This window comes from Nipponia nippon, unplaced genomic scaffold, assembly GCF_047370975.1.
Source record: "Nipponia nippon isolate SJK-2023a ecotype South Korea unplaced genomic scaffold, ASM4737097v1 scaffold_1, whole genome shotgun sequence".
NCBI classification, from domain to species: domain Eukaryota; kingdom Metazoa; phylum Chordata; class Aves; order Pelecaniformes; family Threskiornithidae; genus Nipponia; species Nipponia nippon.
The window spans coordinates 68,305,486-68,324,532 of NW_028262290.1; the positions used below are offsets into that span (position 1 = coordinate 68,305,486).

The 19,047-nt window shown below is 40.2% G+C and overlaps 1 protein-coding gene across 1 annotated transcript in view; it reads right to left on the bottom strand.

Moving 5' to 3' along the window:
• Positions 1 to 19,047, bottom strand: part of GALNT12 (polypeptide N-acetylgalactosaminyltransferase 12) — a 51,968-nt gene that overhangs the window by 6,829 nt on the left and 26,092 nt on the right. Inside the window, exons 6-8 of the mRNA XM_087758796.1 lie at positions 15,963 to 16,139; positions 13,220 to 13,351; positions 5,738 to 5,851 (exon numbers count right to left, since the gene is read on the bottom strand). Coding sequence (XP_087614922.1) covers positions 5,738 to 5,851; positions 13,220 to 13,351; positions 15,963 to 16,139 — 423 coding nt within the window. The remainder of the gene's footprint in view (positions 1 to 5,737; positions 5,852 to 13,219; positions 13,352 to 15,962; positions 16,140 to 19,047) is intronic.

Consider the following 19,047-nt stretch of genomic DNA (forward strand, 5'->3'; position numbering starts at 1 on the left):
CCCTGACCTTCTGGCTTTAGTTCCCAGGTTCAGTATCTGATTGGCACATGGAAAGCCTGCTACTTTGGGCACCACAGTGAGCTGGAAGGGCACTCATTTTAAGCTAATGACTTGTGAATAAAGAAAAAGCTTCACTCCTGCTTGTTTGTGTCTGGATGGACACATTTTACAGCTGCCACTTTTACACATTTAGAGCCTTGCTCATTAGTGGATTTATAAGATATAATAACTCTTTTTAGCAATTTGTGTTCAATATCACTGAAAGCCTGCAAGCTGCTGATTGTACCAGATGCATCAAGAGCAGATGAAGCACCTACTAGGTCAGAGCGCTCCTTACTACTGACATCCTTCCTGACCACCTCTCAAGGACTTGCATCAGATTTTGGAGGAGAAGAGCAAGTAAAATAGTTAATTTCTGCATAACATTAAGGATTGGGGTTACAGTATTAGCAACCAAGCACTCCTGCCTCCTTGCCCAATGAACATTATACAGTTCTTTACCCTATACTCTTTCAAATGGAATAAATACTTCAGGCTTCAGGCTCCAATAATACATGAGGTAAATCTCTTCCTCTTCAAAGTGTTTTTTAGTGCTCTTTCCTTGCCCAGTGGGTTCTGTGGGCAGAAAGGAAGCATTTTCAAACTGATCCATGGCCCAGTAACTGCATTACTACAGTAATGCCTTACTGCATTTCTTTCCTTCAGAGAACCAGCAGATTCCCCTAAGTGCTACTGGGAAACTTGATGAGGCCTTTTACCCAGTGCCTACTGCTTCTGGGCCATCTACAGGATATCCCTCAGCTGAACCGGTGCTAGGTGGTACTAGGGATGGAGGCAGACTTTGGATACCTCACCAGACCCTGAAACACACTCTCATCCCTCTCTGTGCCTGGGTACCGCTTTTCTGCACACAGGAAGAAGTCTGTAGTTGACAGGTACTTTCTGGGCAGAAAAAACAGGACCAAGGTTACCAGGTCTGATACCTACTCCTTTCACAGAAAACCTGAGGGCTTTGCTAACATCTCCCTGTTTGCCTCAAATCTATCAGCTGCAAATGGGAATATTGGAGGGGAGGGGGGGTATTGTCAGACAAAGCAGGCTGCTCAGTGGTTTCCCATCCTCTTACCATGTCAGGTCAGCTTCCTGCCATCACACCTTGGTCCCCTCTGCACTGCTTCCCAGCCATACCAAAAAGGGCAATGGGCTTTACTGGTGCTAAATTTCAAAGCCTTTCGTTCTCATCTACTGGGGCAGACACTTCCACAAAACATCAGCAGGCTGAGGTGCAAGCACAGAGTAGCCAGTGTTTTGCATATTTTCTGCCTCTCATCCATACACACTCAGCTCCTATTACCGCAGTCATAGCCTCACCTTCTTGGTATAATGAGCATGCTAACTGTAAACAACCCACAGTTAGCTTTCTTACTGCTTACACGACAGCAATTCAAAAGGACTAAAGGGAACCCTCGCACTTATGCCATGGATTCAAGGAAAAATAGAAACAAATTACCAGGGACTTCAGTTTTCTGAGAGTGGTTTTACTTACTAAGACATAAAATGGCAGCAGGTGCTGGACTTTATAAATAATCAAGAGCACAGAGCTCTCTCCTCTCAGCACAGTGCACACAGATATTCAGAGGTCACTTTAAGTGAAGAATTGCTTCCAGTGAAAAGAGCTTTTGCAGTTGTCCCCTACATAAACAGCCACCTGCCACTACCATATCATGCCAGAGGATGGGTTTACTGGAGTGTAAGACACATATGGCTGACCAAGTTAACCTTCATTAATGTTAAATCCTATCAAGATGTTTTTGGAGAATAACTTTACTGAGCTGCAGTCTGGAAAATAAACTTTGTTCCTTTATACCATGAGACAGTGAGAATATGCAGCAGGGGAAGAAATTATTTGAGGAAGAAAATGATGAATGGTGGAAAAAACTCTGCAACTGGAGGAAGGGATGAGAAGGAGAAGACTAGCGGATTAAAAATGGGAGCTAGCCAGGAAAGAAGAAAAGCATGAGAAAAGGAGCAAGACGTGACCTAGTGTGGGTAGTAACTGGTGGGAGGAATACGTGAGGGGAGAGACAGAGCAAGGGTGTTAGATAAGGATTGGGATCCAGCCAGCATGGAAAAGAAAGTGTTAAATAGCATGGAGTGGAGAAATTGGAGCTGTCTGTGACATGTGGTGCAGGACAGGGGACTGGAGCGAAGCTTTATAATGAGGGTTTGCTGCTAAAGCTGTATATAGGTAATGAGTGGAGTAACGAGAGCAGACCAGAGGAGAGCAGGCAGAAGAACTTGGGATTAAGATGGCAGATTCCTTTCCAAGGACAAAACAGAAGTTAAGGGCTGCCTTTTGTCAGCAAACATCTGTGAAACTCTGTGGTGAAATGCCCTGCTCTCCTTAGCATTGATACAACTAGAGGATGACCAACCTTGTCACCATCAGTTCCACCAGCTGACAGCGGTAGATGTACATGTGGGAGATCTGACTGTTTCGGTCGTGCCACTGTCACCTGCCAACTGACCTAAGGATTTCACAGCACCAGGAGCAGCCTGTTACCTTTTAAGAACGGCTGTCAAAAGGGCAGGGGGACAGGAAAGAAATGGAGAGAAATGTCCTGCTGGTAGGTTTCACAGTTATTTGTGTGTCAGAAAAAGGAGGTCCAAGTTCAGCAATCCTGACTTCCATTTCCCGTCTCACTTGTCGTTCTATGGCTTCTCTTATTTTAGCCTCCTTCTGTTCCCCCATCCGGAGCTCTTCCTGCTGTCCACTTCTCTTGCAACTACTACCTGCCACCCCTACTCATGCCCTCATTTGCCAACTGGTATCTCTGCTCCCCCATGTTCAGCCCCCCTGCCCTTTTCCACTAAACGGGTCTCCAGTGATTCTGCTTGTTTCACACTCCCTCCCTGTAGCTCCAACTACTCCTTCCTCTGTCACACATGCCCTGCTCCTCACCTGTTGCCCTACCTCTGTCCCAAACTTCTTCTGCCTTCTGTCACCTTGGCCCCCTCTCCCCAGCTCCTGTCAGCCCTCCCCTGCCTTTTGCCCATTTCACTAATATTGTTCTGCCCGTTTCCTGTGTTTGGCCTTCCCTCCTCAGGGTCTGCAATTCTCTTGTGTCATCTCATATTTTCTTTTATCGCTTTATATTGCAGTCAGGTAGTTTCTCCATTCCTCCTTCCTCCTGCTCCTTGGATGCCAGCAGAGGGAGCACTAATTGCACAGCTCCAAGAGCATCGCTGCTCTCAGTCTGGTGCCTGCTATCGCAGGTACACAGATGCATCACACCATCAGCAGAGACGGAAGAGTATTAATATCCAGTGATGTGATATCTTTGCAGTAAATTCAGTTAATCTTTTAGTGCTAGCTAAACAAAGGATAATTGTAAAAATGTCATCGCATGACAACTCATCTCTGAATTGTACTTCTCTTTTGCTTTCGCCTTTTATTCTACGTCTTTATTTTTTCATGGTGGAAGGGATAAAATTTAAATGAAGTTTTTTCCTCAGAGAAATACAAAAAGATTCAATCCCTCTCCCTTCTGTAATCTGTAATACAAGGGGAAAAAAAAAAAAAAATCTATAAATACCTTTTGAGTATGAGCACGTAATCCCATACATGAAATACTACTTAATCTACAAAAGCCAGCAACTCTTCCTCATAAGGAAGTGACTTAACTAGGTTATCTGATTATTAACTTATCTTCTGTATAGATGTATAGAAGTATGCTTAACTTGGGCATGGATCTGAAGTGAGGGAGTAAAATGGGTTGGAGTGGTGTGGGTTAGCATGCTTGACATACACCTGTCAGTAGCGAGATCCTTTGGCTTTTATGACACAAGATTCTCCTCCTGCTCTCCCCTGCATCTTGGCCTCCAGGACAGAAACATTAAGACATAAACTAGACATAAACTAATAAATAATACTAAATAATGGTTCTAATACTTAAAGCAATAAACTTGCTATCAGAAGCAAATCTACTTTCTTGCAAGATCTGAAGCACAGTGCTCAGCCTGTTGTTTGTTTTCCTTTTCTCATTTAAAATGCAATTCATATTAGAAGCTTACTCCTCAATACAGACTTGGTTTTCACTCCTTGAGCTTTTATACTTTTTTAAAGCAGAGTTCAGAAAGGTAATGGATACACTACTTATCTGCCACATCTCTGGTTCTTTTCCAAACTTGTTTTTCCTTTCCTAGCTGAATGTTTGGATTAATTTCCTTAAAAAACCCAAACAGTCAAGCCACCCAAACTGTCACATGGTTGTGTACTACTCTCAACAAAACCCTACATATTTCTCCATCCCTCCCCACTAGGACCATGCCATATAGTCTAATCTGGGTTAGAAGCAAAAAATAAAGCTAGATAGGGCAAGTACATGCTACATACCTGTCCTGGTTTTGGCTGCGCTAGAGTTAATTTTCTTCCCAGTAGCTGGTACAGTGCTGTGTTTTGAATTTAGAATGAGAATAATGTTGATAACACACTGATGTTTTGGTTGTTGCTGAGCAGTGCTTACATTAAGTCAAGGAATTTTCAGCTTCTCATACTGCCCTGCCAGTGAGGAGGCTGGAGGTGCACAAGAAGCTGGGGGGGGACACAGTCAGGACAGCTGACCCAAACTGGCCAAAGGGATATTCCATACCATAGGACATCATGCTGAACAAAAAAAATGGCAGGAGTTGGCCAGGGGGTTGGGGCCACTGCTCCGGAACTGGCTAGGCATCGGTCAGCAGGTGGTGAGTAATTGCATTGTGCATCACTTGTTTTGCATATTCTTTTATCTTTTTTTTTTCCCCTTCCTTTTCTGTCCTATTAAATTGTCTTTATCTCAACCCACAAGTTTTACCTTTCTTCTGATTCTCTCCCCCATCCCACTGTGGGGGAGTGAGTGAACAGCTGTGTGGTGTTCAGGTGCCTGCTGGGTTAAATCACAACAATGCCACACATCAAACACCAAACCTCAATTCTAGAAGGTGGCCACTCAAAACCATGCAAAAGAGCCATTGTAGATTGGCACACGGTGCCCCGTAACGCTTTTACCACAGCATTACGCAGAGAGCTTTATGGCTATCATAACTAACCACTGCTGCACATAGTTTCAGTCAGCATGAAGACACCAGCAAGCATTTTCAGCTTCAGAAGTTAAAACCAAGAGAGCAAGAATGAAAGTGTTAGAAGGGATCCCTGCTCTCCAGGATTCTGGAGCCCGAGCCCAGGAGGACATTTCTGTAGAGTGGAGTACAGGAGAAGATGCCGTCCAAAACCTCTTGTGCAGTTAAACAAGCACCAAAAGGAAGAGGCACGATGACAGACATGGGCAGAACTAGGTGAGGTTTGCAATGTTATTAAGGGCTTTGGAGACACGGACAGACAAAAGCTCAGAGATGTGCTCGTCTGCCCAAGACCAGCTGGAGATGAGCAAACACTGGCCTGTAAGCACTATAGCTGCACTGCTGTACTATTAACCCCTGCTAATGAGCTCTGTGGAAAGGCATAATTAAGGTGTACATGAGTTCCCTGGTCTGGGTAGACACGTCCTTGGAATGAAGAAAATCTGACCTGAAGATACATCAAAATTAAGAGCACTCAGTGCAAGAATCAAAATTAGATCTAAGATCACCTCACTGTGGTAACATACTCTCTCCGCCCTACTGCAATGCTTTTACCATACTTTTTAACCATACAAGCATAGTGTTAGTCAAAATGAAAATAAAACATGAATCTTACCTGATTTTGTCCCATGCCATGACATGGGTACAGTATGATCCTCTGTCCAGTTACCTGATGTTCATTTGCAGGGTTATAATCAAAACAGAAGTTTGCCATTCCTCTATTCTTCAGCTAATCAAAACAAAATAATATTTTAAAGTATTAATCTAAAGTAAGGAAGATATGCTGTAGTCACTTTACACCCATCCTGCTGGGCTGTGAGGTTTATATCCCAGAGATGGTGCGAGTTAACTGGAATAGATCAAATGGATCCAACAGCAACATCTCTCTGACTAATGTGAAATAAAACTGTTGGGACTGTCTTGACTTTGGGCATTAAAGCAGTCAGACATGATGGCTTCCCCTAGGAATGACACCGTGTTCCAGTGTATTTGCAAATGAAGTAGGTAAGGACTATGAAAAGCAGTGTTGAAACCCAACAAGCCAGCAACTTGTGCAGAACTAAAGAGTCTGCCATGTCTTTTTTCCCCCAGGATCTACTTGTTCAAATTTTCTAATGAAAAGAAGACTACATACTTTTCTCAGTTTGTCAAATGAGTGATGTTAGAAGGATTTGCTCTCAAATGGACTCCAGTACCCTCTTGAGGTTGACCAAGCAGTCAGATTTTAAGACCAGAAATCATGTAATTGGGTAAGATTTATCTTTGGAAAGAAACACTAGATATGATTTTAGAAGTTCTTTACTAGTGTTGCTGATCTCTGACACAACAGTGGCATAACTTCTAGATTAAATTTTTAAATATTAAATTACATGATTTAAAAAATATCAGGCTAATTAACAAGGATTTGCATTTAAGTATTCAGGAGGCAAAAGTAACTGAAAATAATTTAAACAATCCCATAACAATTAATGACTCCTAATATTAGCTACTTAACCAAATTTAGAATTACACAGAGCAAAACAGGTTCTGTAAACATAGGTTCAAGCTGAATGCCCCTGTTACTGAGTGTAATTATATCGCAGATAAAAGGAATAAGCAGAGTAAATCTCAGAAGAGTTACTTCAGCAAGGTGTAATTTCACTGCTCTTCCCTAGTCATGATAATTGTATCCTCAGTTCCTAACGTGGAGAATGAACGGACACGAAGGGATTGCAGACGGCTAAAACCAAACAAACAAGACAAACCCCACAGGACCCAAACCCACCATAGAGCAAATCACACAAGCTGGAAAATGAAATACTTGTGTTCTATATATATTTTGCTTTCCCAACTTCTACTTTTATTGCTACTCAACGTCTTCTTTCCACTGCTTTGTACCCACTCCCGCTGAAAGACAGCCAAGCTCTCGGCGCTCCGCATGCCTGGGCTGCTGGCCCAAGACAACAGCAATGCATTGCGGGGCTGGGGAGGACCACCGAGCCGCCACGGCTTGGGGCCCCTTGCAGGGCTGCTGGGGCTGTGAGGTTCTCCTGTCGGAGCCAAACGTATAAATGTAGGACCGAAGCCCTACCCTTACAGGCTGTGCTTCTTAATTCCTCTCTGAACATGTTTGCACAATGCAGTTGCTGTAATTTTTCAGTAAAGGATAAACTAACATCCGAATCTGGTGTATGATAAAATGCATCCTTAGTTTTAGTGTCCAAGTTCACCAGAAGCAAAAGAAATCCCCCGGGCACCTTTTCTACAGAAAACGTTGCTTGGTTTGATGGGAACACACTAGACCACTGCACTCCTCCCCAAGCTGTCAAAAGACGACATTTTGTTTACCTTCATAATACTAGGCAAGAATTACACTTGTAAATTTTTACACTTTGTACATTACAAAAACAGGAAAGAAAAGTATCTTTTACAGATTATTTTTAACACTACCATGGAACTACATAAATGAAATAATAAGATTCTCATGTTTCTACATTCTACATCAAGAAAAGTCAACTTAAAGTCATAACCACTCAAAAAATGGTAATTGTATCTCTAAAAACATAAATTGGTTTTGGTTGTTATCAGCGGCTGTCCTCAGGATCAGAGGGTCTCTCATGACTATGTTTAACAACATATGACTTTGCCTGACTGTCTACTGGCTCGAAGGAAAGATAAACATAGCAAAGCACTTTTCCGCGGTGCCCTTGCAGACAACCCAACGCCTTCGCTACTGCTCCAAGCCTGCGTTCTTCGCCATCAGCTCCCGGCACGTGCTCGAGCACATGCTCCCTTTTGTGCTCTGGAATTTTAAATAGCCAGAACTACTGCAACTCTCCTATGCATGTTACGCAATGCCCAAATACAGACAACAAAACAAAAGCTGGGTAAAAGACTACTAACTTAAGCTTCATTTCAGATTGTTTAAAATTGAGCCTGTACTCCCAGGATGCTACCACATATGTTCTCTCATTTTTCTCTTTCGTGCATAAATGTTTGTGATATGTGCAGACATACTCCTAAACATACATGGTCCATATTTCAATCTGGTTCTTTAGTTTGTTTTATCAGACATCAGTAGATGTTTGTTTATACCCATCCTTCATCAGGAAGCCTAATATTGAATATAAGATATTCAAGACCTAATTTGTGGGAATAGTGCATACGAAGCTATTAAATGACCTGATCTGAAATGACAAAGATTTTAAAATAATCAAATTTGAAAATCTGATCACAGCACCACTTACACACAAAAAAAAAATATCCACCCTCTGTTCCAAGGCAGAAAAAAGTATGAGAATTTGTGAAAGTAGTATTTTTCTCTTGTCAATGAGAATACACAGTTTAAGTTCCTTTTACGTACAACAGCTCTATTAAAACAGTAATCGTTCATTCATTTCTGAAGCTATCTTTGTTCCCATATCCACCATAAACAAGTCATGCAATAAGAACAAAATTTTCTCCATGACTTACCTTAATTCTTCTGCAGAATGCTGCATTAGAGAAACAGAAGCAAGAAACATGTTGATCACCTTGCCATTAAAACACATACTTCAGTTCTAAAAAAAGATCTGTCCATGCAGGATTACGGGCTGCATCTTTCTACAACTTTTGCCTCCTATTGAAGCACTGCAGATGTACTCTACTGTGCCATTTAGTTAGCACTCTGCTTGGAGGCTGGGACAGGTACTAAACAGCAACTACTGAGATATTCACCTCAGACCTTCACCCCTTACTTCTTAGAGAAATTTAAATCTGTTTCCTGACATCTGGACACTTCCATAAAATAACACAATACAGATGGCATTCTGTAAATAAGTCTTTGATTTTTTTTTTTTTTTAAGACAAAATCCATTTCATGTAACTGTAAGCAAAGCATCAACAACAGATTTTCGACTTTAAAACTTCATTACATTAGTTGATAAATACAGCCAGTGGGGCACAGCCAACCTTTCTCTTCATCCACAAAATAGATCAGAATCCTCTTTATTCTGCCACAGTGGCATTGATGTTGATGTATTAGTGGCATGGGCAGATGATACCGTGGGACACAGTAAAATATGAATTTGTAGCAAGCCAATAGCTTCATGGTACTGACCAGGCATAAGCTTTTACCTCAAGGATAATCCGAGCAGCCACAGGGAATGATTTTACTGAGTGTGTGCTATTTTCATGTCAACCTTTTTGGAAAAAAAAAATCGTGAATATCCTCAGATTTCTGTTAACTTCTCAAGTGCAATGCTGAAATGGGTATACAACATTGATGACTAAAATGCTCTGAAGGAATCAATAATGAGACACTGCTGTTGGAATTTGGTTGCTCACCCCAGCAAATCCAGATCTCCCCGGGAGGCTCAAGAACATACAAGCACATGTCTGAAGCAATGATGTGTTCACTTGAGATTAATATCAAACACGTATTTCTCCCACTTCCTTTAAAAAGCCTGTCTCAAGCTTTCAGAGGCTGTACAGCCAACAGCGTGGTACGTATTTTCCTGTGATGGGCATCAGACCTCCCGGTCTAGTCAGCCATAATCTTGGGTACCAATTCAGTCTCAAGTGGCATCTCTGCAAATTGTATTATAATCCAGTTTTAGAGGTATACCCTAGAGGAGGCTGTTTTGGAGCCCGATACCTGTGAGAACTTGTAACATCAAACATGCAATAGTCTTTTTGACTATGTAACTTAAGCCACATGGCTAAGATCTCTTCTTCTGTAAGTCTGTCCATATATATCACATGTTATTTAGATGATTTACAAAATCTCATGTCACAGCAAAACAAAATTCTTCACAGTTTTAAAAGCTTAAAATCTTTCTTCCTGATATTTCTTTTCTAAGGTTATATCTGGTCTAAATTAAAAGAAAATTATGACTAAGTGTTTGGAAATTCATTGAAGATGAGATGGTCTTTGGGGAAAACATGGAAGGAAGGTGACAATAGAAAAATTCAAGTTTTTGATCTCCCAACTGATTCAGTCAGTCGCAGATGCCTTTAAGGATAGGTGGTGAAAAGAGCCATTGGCTAGATAGTCACAACAGACATCTATCAGCTGAGTTGCTTCACGTTCAGCTGGAAGAAAGATCAGCTAGAAACTGTTTGAGAAGAACAAAGAAAACTTCTCCTATCAGAACATAATACGGTCTCACTGCCAAGTGATCAAACTTACAGAAAAGGAGAGATCAAAACCTGATTTCTGTGTCAACACTGTCTTTTAAAAGCAATCTGGATGCTGAGTTTGAAGCCAAATTCACGGACTGACCATAATCTTTATCCTCATATATGCATCCTGAATGCCAGCAATACTTAGTATACCTTAGAGGGGAGAGGAATCCTGACTATTCCCTTGCTTTGCAGCCATGCATTTCCACAGTCACCAATAACATGAAGAAATCACAGAGCTGCCCAGTTCCTCTGTCTTAACCTAGCTGCACAATGCAGCAATGTCACAGTACTAATATGAAACACTCAAGATAGCTCCAAGTTCTTCCTAGAGGTGCCCGCACCATCCCTTCCCAGGGCAGCTAAGATTTTTAAGCAGACCGAGCCTGGGCTGTCTAGGTGGGCAATCTGCACAGGCCCGGGGTTCAAGTCTTTTTAAGATTTCACACCAGGTGAAGCACAAGTACAGTGTATACTTCGCTGGTAAGTGCACTCTCAAGGATGGCCAAATCAGATGCTATGCCAGAAAAAGAGAGACATCAGTGCTCTAACACAACAACTTAAAAGGGATTATCAGCCTTTCCAGAAATGCTGACATATTATTTTAACCCACTAAGTGCCTACCAGCCTCATTCCCACCCGCCCCCCAAGTAAATTATTAAAGTCAAAAGACCTCAGACAGTTTATAAGAATGCAATCATAGCTCTGGCAAAAATATTCAAAATTCAGGATGTTTAAATAAAGTTTTAGGCAGCTAACTTTTTAGACAACCAAGCTTAGTATAGATATTTTTTATCTACATATCAAGAGAAAAAATTTAGCAAAAGTGTCTGCTTGTCAGTGCATGGCACCGAATGCTGCTCAATAATTCTTGCATTTATTTCAATAACATATGGCTGACCTATAGGTAATCTTAGAAAGATTTTCAACTTCAGTGTAAAGATTTTCAAGGGAGGGATAAATCCCCATATTCCTTTGCAACCTCTTTGAACAATTAAATAACCTCACACTAAGCTGAGCTGTTAACAAAGCCAACACTTTTAAACACAGTATTTTTGTGGACCAAAAAAGCACTACACGGCTAAGGCAGGAGTAAAGAACACGATCAATGATTCATTGAAGTTCGCAGATGGGACTCAATATCCACAAATCAGTTGAATCAGTAAGTGTCATTTTTGCACTGTCACTTTCTCAGAGTACAACTGTACTTTAATCACATTTTAAATTCATCCTGCCAAAAAAAAATTGTGTATTCTTATTATGCTCACAACTAGACGACAGCATTTAAGAATTGTTTTTAGAGAAATATATAGAGCACACCTAAATTATACCATAGATACCTCAAGCAGCTCTGAACAAGAATTATTATTTCTAGGTATTGTCAACACCTTTCCTGAGGATGACACACGCAGTTAAATCATGAAAGAAACTGCACAGATCCCTTCCCCTCCTCAGGAGGTTGAAGCGCTGTCACTGCCACCAGTCTAGGCTTTCTTTTGGAGGGTGAAGGATGGAGGTGGAGGGGAGGATAAGGTTACTGAAATGCTCCTGGAAGGTAAGTCTTACAATATCCTATTGCCTCAACTGTCTCTGACCTTGTCAGTTAGTGATCCAGCACAAAACAACAAAAAACAAACCCATGTTGTACCAGGGTCTGTTCAAGGTACTGGATAACAGTGGATATTACCTTTCATGCCAGCGATGACACAGAGATACCAACTCAAGTACAAGCTGCAAGACAAATGGAGGGGGGTGGCTACGCTCTCAGAGGCTCCTAAGGGCTTTGCTGCCAACTGATGCGCTCCCTGTGGGAGCTCCTACAGCTCCCCGTGGGAAATACAGCTCCCCGTGGGAAACCACAGCGTTTCCACATTAGGATCTTTTTCGTTCAACAGGTAACAAAGCTATTAGGGAAGACTGCTGGGAGACTTGGTTCCTGTATGTTTTGTACGCCCACAGTGATGGGGTTTTTTCCTCCACTGAAGGAGATCCAGCAGAGACTGAGTAACAGAAGCGCAGATGGCAGCAAGACAAGACTGTTGTGATACGGGCTGGATGCGATGCAGCAGTGTGGGAATGCAGCTTAGCCAGATCGGCAGAGTGATCGAGTTACCAGCAAAAATACTTCTAAATCATTGTGGCATTGGTAATCAGGAAGGTATTTTATACATCTTTGCCTGGCAGAAAGGTACAGTCTTGTCTTCCCTATAAGACACGCAGCAGATATCTGCTGATTTTTCTGAGGAAGCAGGTATTTGCTGTATCATCTTTGCCTTCATCCTTTCCAAATGAGATTACAGTAATGTGATATACATAGAGCTATAGTTTGTATTTATTTGTAAGCTGCAAATAGCATAGAAAGTTGTCAACTCTTAAAAAAGGAGAAGAGGATTCTGATATTGAACCAATGAAAATTGCTTGTGAACCTGTGCTGGTCTGAAGTGGCCTCCAGATTACAAATTAACATGTTGGTTTTGACACAGAGAATGCCGTATGATCTGGCAGTACATAGCACCCGCTCTCTTTCCCATCATCAGAACATCATATTTTCATCAGATAAAATGTGCAAATACATGTTTCAAAGCACACTCTTTCTATTTTCAAGTCAACAACTAAAAACTAAAACGCTTTGGTGCTCTCTTTTTTTTTTTTTTTGCTATGCAACAGTTCAAGAAATAAAAAAGTCATCCTTTGCTGCCTTTAATACTCCCAAGATGTCACTTGGAAGGTTTAATTCACAGCAACATTACCTGTTCTCCAACCCTGTCACAGAACTCCTTCATAAACAGCATCCCCTAGAACAAAGACTCTGATAGAAACCACATTTTAAAGCCTACCAATTCTAACTGAATTCTACCAAAATCCCAAACTGATTTCGGCATAAAAATACCTTCATCCTGAGTTAGTAGGAGAGCTCAGAGAACTGTGAGGAGGCCCCTTCTCAGCAGCCACATACCATTCCGAAGAAGCCTGGTCTGTCCTCAGGTACGTGAAGCTCTGGGTACACGTTCTCCAAGAACCATTTGAAGTCCTTACATTTCAGCTTCTCTCGAAGGAGTCTCCTTTCTGTCACATCTCCATATGGTTCCTGAAAGGAAAAAGAAAAAAAAAAAAAATATGTTTGAAAAACTCCCAACCAGAACAGATGCTCTCTTTTAAATTATCTGTATACATTATTAGGAACCGTATGCTAAAGTGACGAGTAGGACTTTTAGCCAGGAAAAATCCCCATGTTTGGGTGCTGGATTTGATTTCATTATCCTTACATTTGTTAAATGTTGACAAAAAAGAATTGGAACAGTGCACATAAAACTTTAAAATATTCTAGAAGACAGTTCGTCTGAGAAAACTCCCCAAATCCACAAGTAAGGAAGTCATTGAATACAAATTGCTGGGAACTGAGAAGGCATATTGGAAAAGAAAACTTCCCTTAGCTGGATAATCGAAAATCTCAAAAGCAGTGAATGAATCTTGAGAATTTTAAATTACTCCACCATCCATTTGCAAATTACCTGTACAGACAGTTTCACATTTAACTGATGAGATCTATAAAATCTGCTAATGTTTCCTTTGAACGTCATAGTTTTGAGGGGTGGGGAGTATGAAATCTTAAACCTCCAGAGAAAAGCTTTCATTGTAGACTTTTCCCTCTCTATAGAGGAGCAGAGTTCAGATCTTTTCATGTCTGTCTTCAAAAATCGATCTTTATATTGACTAGGGACTTCAGACAGTCAGACATGAGATACCATTTGCAGACCCCAGATTTTTACAGGTCACTTGAAACACTCTTTCATCAAACCACAAATATATCTGCATTTCTCAAAGCTGTGGAAATATCACTGAAAACAGAAAGCAGATGTAAAACAGAGGCAGAGATGCCTGCTTGAATAAATAAACGGCATGACATATTAGCTCTGAGGTCTGAACATTAATCTTGAAGCGGAACTTTACAGAACCAAATTCTGCAGCCACAGCATCAATCATTTTTCCATTATGCTATGGAACTGAATATTTGGGTTAGATGAAGTAAAAGGGTCTGAACTCAACCACTGCAACAAGTGGTGCACAGAGTATTACGGAAACCAGAGTGTGTTGGCAGCAGCTTTGATATGTGCAAAAAAACGCACAAGTCTCAGCTTACATCCACTGTGTTAAAATAAGCCAATATGCAAAACTTCCAGTACTAACACACAAATATCCTTTAAAGTTAAACTTCTGTCATCACAGACATCAGCTGCCCAGAACTTTACAAGAAAAACTGTCAGCATTTATTGCTGTTTTCTCTTTACATATGACAAGCAGAATCAGTCTGGCATTGCCCGTGAGCGCCCGTCTTCGGATACACAAAACCCGTATTTCTCTCAAAGTCAGACTCTAATAATAAAACCTAAATGGCTTTCATGATGTTAAAGTAAAACAATTATTACAAACGCATAGGCTATAATAATCTAATTACCCAATTTAATCCAAAGGAACACGAGATGGAAGCTAACCAAATTCAGCTTCCCCAGTGTCCTCCAGTGTATCTTTTAAAAGCATAATGGTTTCAAGAGCATTTTTCCCCTCCCCGCATGTCTATTGGGGTAGGCCACTCAAATGTGTGGGGAGCTCCCTGTTCCCTGCCTGGTCCCCAAGCTCTGGTCCAGTGTAGCCGGAGGCGGGTGCTCAGCAGCCGACCGCAAGGCAGCTCTTCCCATGCACCAAACCAGAAAGCCAGCACTGTAGAAAAAGTTTCCGTGCAAAGAGAAGTACCTGGGGAGATCAAGCACCTCCAGAAACAAGCAAGAGCAGAGTGTGATTTCTTTTAGGCGTGAACTTTGGACTTTGTGCCAGAGGTTGATATTAGTCATTTCTAGACATTGTGAGGATATTTCAGTGTTATTGTCTTCCAGCCTACAGGTCCCTCACAATAAATATATCCAAGCTATGACTTTGCACACTGCTTTACTGTTCTGACCTACTCAATTCTCGCAGTATTTATCACCTGAAAAATTTTGCAAACAAATGATCTTGTATTTTCTTCCTCACAGAAAATAAAAATATTAACTTTTAAAAAAAAAAAAACAGAACTCAAACTTCAAACATTTTATTAGGAATGTATTCATCTGAGTTCCCAGGACTGATTTTAATTAATCTTTGCAATATTGATTTTGTTTTGTTTTTTTTAATCAAATGTTGTGCAGCAGTAAATCAAACAGAAAAATCCATTTTGTCCTACATCAGTCCAAAATTTTACAGCCATCACAAGACAGGTAATTTTGCTAAAGATTATTACTATACTGTTCACTTAAATATCTACTGTCCATTGAACCTTGTTGATTTGCATTCATTAATTTTGTGTCTCTTCTGTAATTCTTTATTGATAGAATCTTGTATCAGCTGTTTCCTAAAGCATACATTTCAGGCTAAACAGCTCCTCCTTACTTGGGTCACTTCGCTTAACTTTATTCTTTCATTTATTCATTCATTCGTTTAATATTGACACAAATGTGGCCTTCTAGTCATACAGAATTTCTGATTTTTTCCAAGGAATTAAAAAATTTACTATATATACACTTATTACATGTTTGGGAAAACGTTTCAGAAGATATAAGAAACAAACATAAGCAGCACTTCATGTCAAATATTAGCTAAATTAATAGTTATTTCATTGAAAACAAATTCTATTGAAATTCCAGGAAAAATGGACTTGAACTCACCAGGCGAGCGTGTGGGTTTCGGTGGTAATAAAGTTCTTTATATTCATCCATCCACACTTCAGCTGCACGCACACTGTTTGCCAAAGCTTTGGACCGGGAGTATGGAGCTTGTTTGGGGAAGACATGACCTACATGTGAGCATGGATGGATCTCAAGGCTTCCTCCACACTGCCATATCTGAACAAAGAATTAACATTGCGCATCATGAATTTGACTCTTTGCAAGCAGAAGGATACAGTAACAATAAGCCTCTGTAAGGATAGTACGTTCTCAAAAATATCACAACATACTATAGGCAACACATACAATAATTTTGTGTATCATTTGATGAATAAGCTGGATCAAATGACATCCTTGTGAACTCAGAGCAAACCACTGTGAATAACAAGGAGAAAACCCCATCTCTGGTTTTATCTGGTGTGCAATTATCCCTTTCTTAGCTTCACTTTCTCTGAAGTGCATGACAAGAAATAGCCTACAATATTTCTGTGGGTCTAACTGTGGTCTACAATTCAAGTTATACAGGCATTATTAAAAAAAAGTCATGTTTCTTGTCCAAATAACTATGCAAATAGCTGTCTCAGAAAAAAAACAATGACCGATAACTGATTTCTTGCCAGAAATCTTTGCCCATATTCTACTGGAAAGCTGACCTGATAAAACAGGTAAGCTTGTCATATTGTTGGAGGATGATAAGTCGTGTTCCCGTTTCTATATTCACCATTTCAGAAGAGAGGCATGGGTGCCTGATCATAAAAATATAACTAACCTTTTTAATTGAAAAGCTGGGCAAGGAACCCCAGACCCAATGCATGAAAAGAAAAAGCGAAGTAATTCTGTAACTACCTCACTGTGGTCCAGCCAACATTAGTGAAACAACCTCCCCGGTCTAAAGCAATATTCCTACTTGCTGTAGAGTACTTAAACCTGAATGCGGAATTGGCAGTACTCACTCTGCCCTTGTCCTCATCCTCCTGCCGCTGGCTCCCCAGGCCAGGAGACGTACAGCCCTGGAGATAAAGCCCATAAATGACCACCAAGTAGATGCACTAGCCTCAGCACTCTGTGCAAATTCTTGTAATTATACTCTTCTCCTTTGAAAACCATGGACTTTTGGCAGCTCATCCACACAGCCACTTTCCTATCATCCGTTCTGATCTCAAGTTTGAGATAATGAAAGGAAAGCGCAGCTAAGTATTTCGTGTTTAATATTGTGCGTGACCACAATGTGGCAGACACCCTGTTTCTGAAGGGTGCCTGAAACAAGGTTTCTGAAACGTAGTCAGATGGGAGTAGTACACGTTGCTGCACTTGAACAAACTTGAGGCTATCACCAACGGCTCCAATAGATTTTCTGTAGAAGTTTTTTTGAGAACTGGCACTCCAGTGAGCTAATTCTCCTTGTGTATTCAACCGTGTGTAGGTGGCAGCTCATCTTTCCTTTGTAAATGGAGGACAAGGGAAATTAGCTGAGATATGTTTAAGGGGTGAAGAGGCTTGCTCCCTGACAACCTCCTTGTATAGCACATACATTTTAATTACACGTTATTCAAATTAACACAGCAGGAGTGAAAGCTATGAGGTAGCAAATAATAACAATGACAACAGATCAGTGATGGGACTTTTCCCATCTCTCTCCCTGGGACTTTTAAGGATCTAGAAAGTCACTACAGATGAAGGCTTTCAGCCTACACAAGATGGACGTTGTCTTCAGACTGCTTTTTTTTTTTAAATTACTTATGGATTTATCTCAAATTTCTTAATTTGGAAATGAATGAATGTTGTCTCTGTTGATTTGGTTTTGGATAATGATTTCAGACCTTCACACGTGGCACAATACTGTGCTTAGTAACAAAACTACAAGCACTCCAATACATATGTTTACTTTTAAAACAAACAGCTTCCTTAAAGGTATAGGTAATTCATTATTCAGCTGTAGGGAGCACTGGATAAACTTTACTTCCTGGATTTAAAACTTTCATTTCTTGCTTTGCATGAGAGGTTTCATTCTTCTTTTTTGTTGCTTTTTGGGGAAGCAGTATATTTGTCATATGAACAGAAAGATGATTAAAGGAATTATACAAGAAATCTAGAATTCTGTATTGATCTTTTAAACAATTTGCATATTTTCACATGTAAGTTACACTACTGCCATTTTGAAAGCTGCTAAGAAACCAGCTATCCGCTTTCACTTTAAGATCTCCCTTTTTGAGATTTGTTTCAAAGCAATAGCTTTCTTACATTATTATTTCTATATCCAAGATTAGTTTTTTAAAGTTGAAATTTATCATGCAAAATGTTTGTGTCAGCAAATATTAAGTGCCATTAAATTTATTAAAGTTTAACAATTTCCATATTCGATATATTCCATATAAGCATTTTTTTAATTGATCATTACTGTTTTGATCAGTCTGTTTTTAAACAGGATATGAAGAACGGACCATAAAGACTACTGAAGTAAAAATGTACAGTTAAGAATGAAGATCATTCTTCTGCTCTTCCATGATAAAGTCTGATTTACATGGAGTAAAACAGACTGACCATATCTCTGTTAAATTGCTGCCAAAAAGAGAACTCCACAACAGCTGATTTTTCAATAATTAAAATTCTGAATTTCTCTAAAAAAAAATAACTGTAGGTTTCTAAGCAATGCTCATAAAATTCTGCTTCTTTTATCAAAACAGTTTAAAACTTCTCGTCTTCCTATTACAAAAACATTAAGTACATTTCAGCTAAACAATTCCTCAAAAGGTTTATTTTTTTTTTTTTTTAATGGAAACCATTTCAACCTCTATATAAAATCTGGTACAAATGAAGAGCAAGGACAAGAGAGAGAAAGCAAGGAATTCACTACAGAAACCAAAGTTGACTACTAAATGCTAAATAAGTGACTCTGGAGAAGGTTCTCCCCTAAAACTATTTGCACCTCCTTTAACAGAGAAGCACATCAGATTTCGTGTATCGTTTGCATGTTTGCACGCATGAAAATGTTTCTTTATAAGGTCTGGCTAGCTCGCAGCTCATTATAAAAGTGTACTATTTTTCCTTCAGCACAAAAAGAAAACAAGGTGACATTCATTTCTAC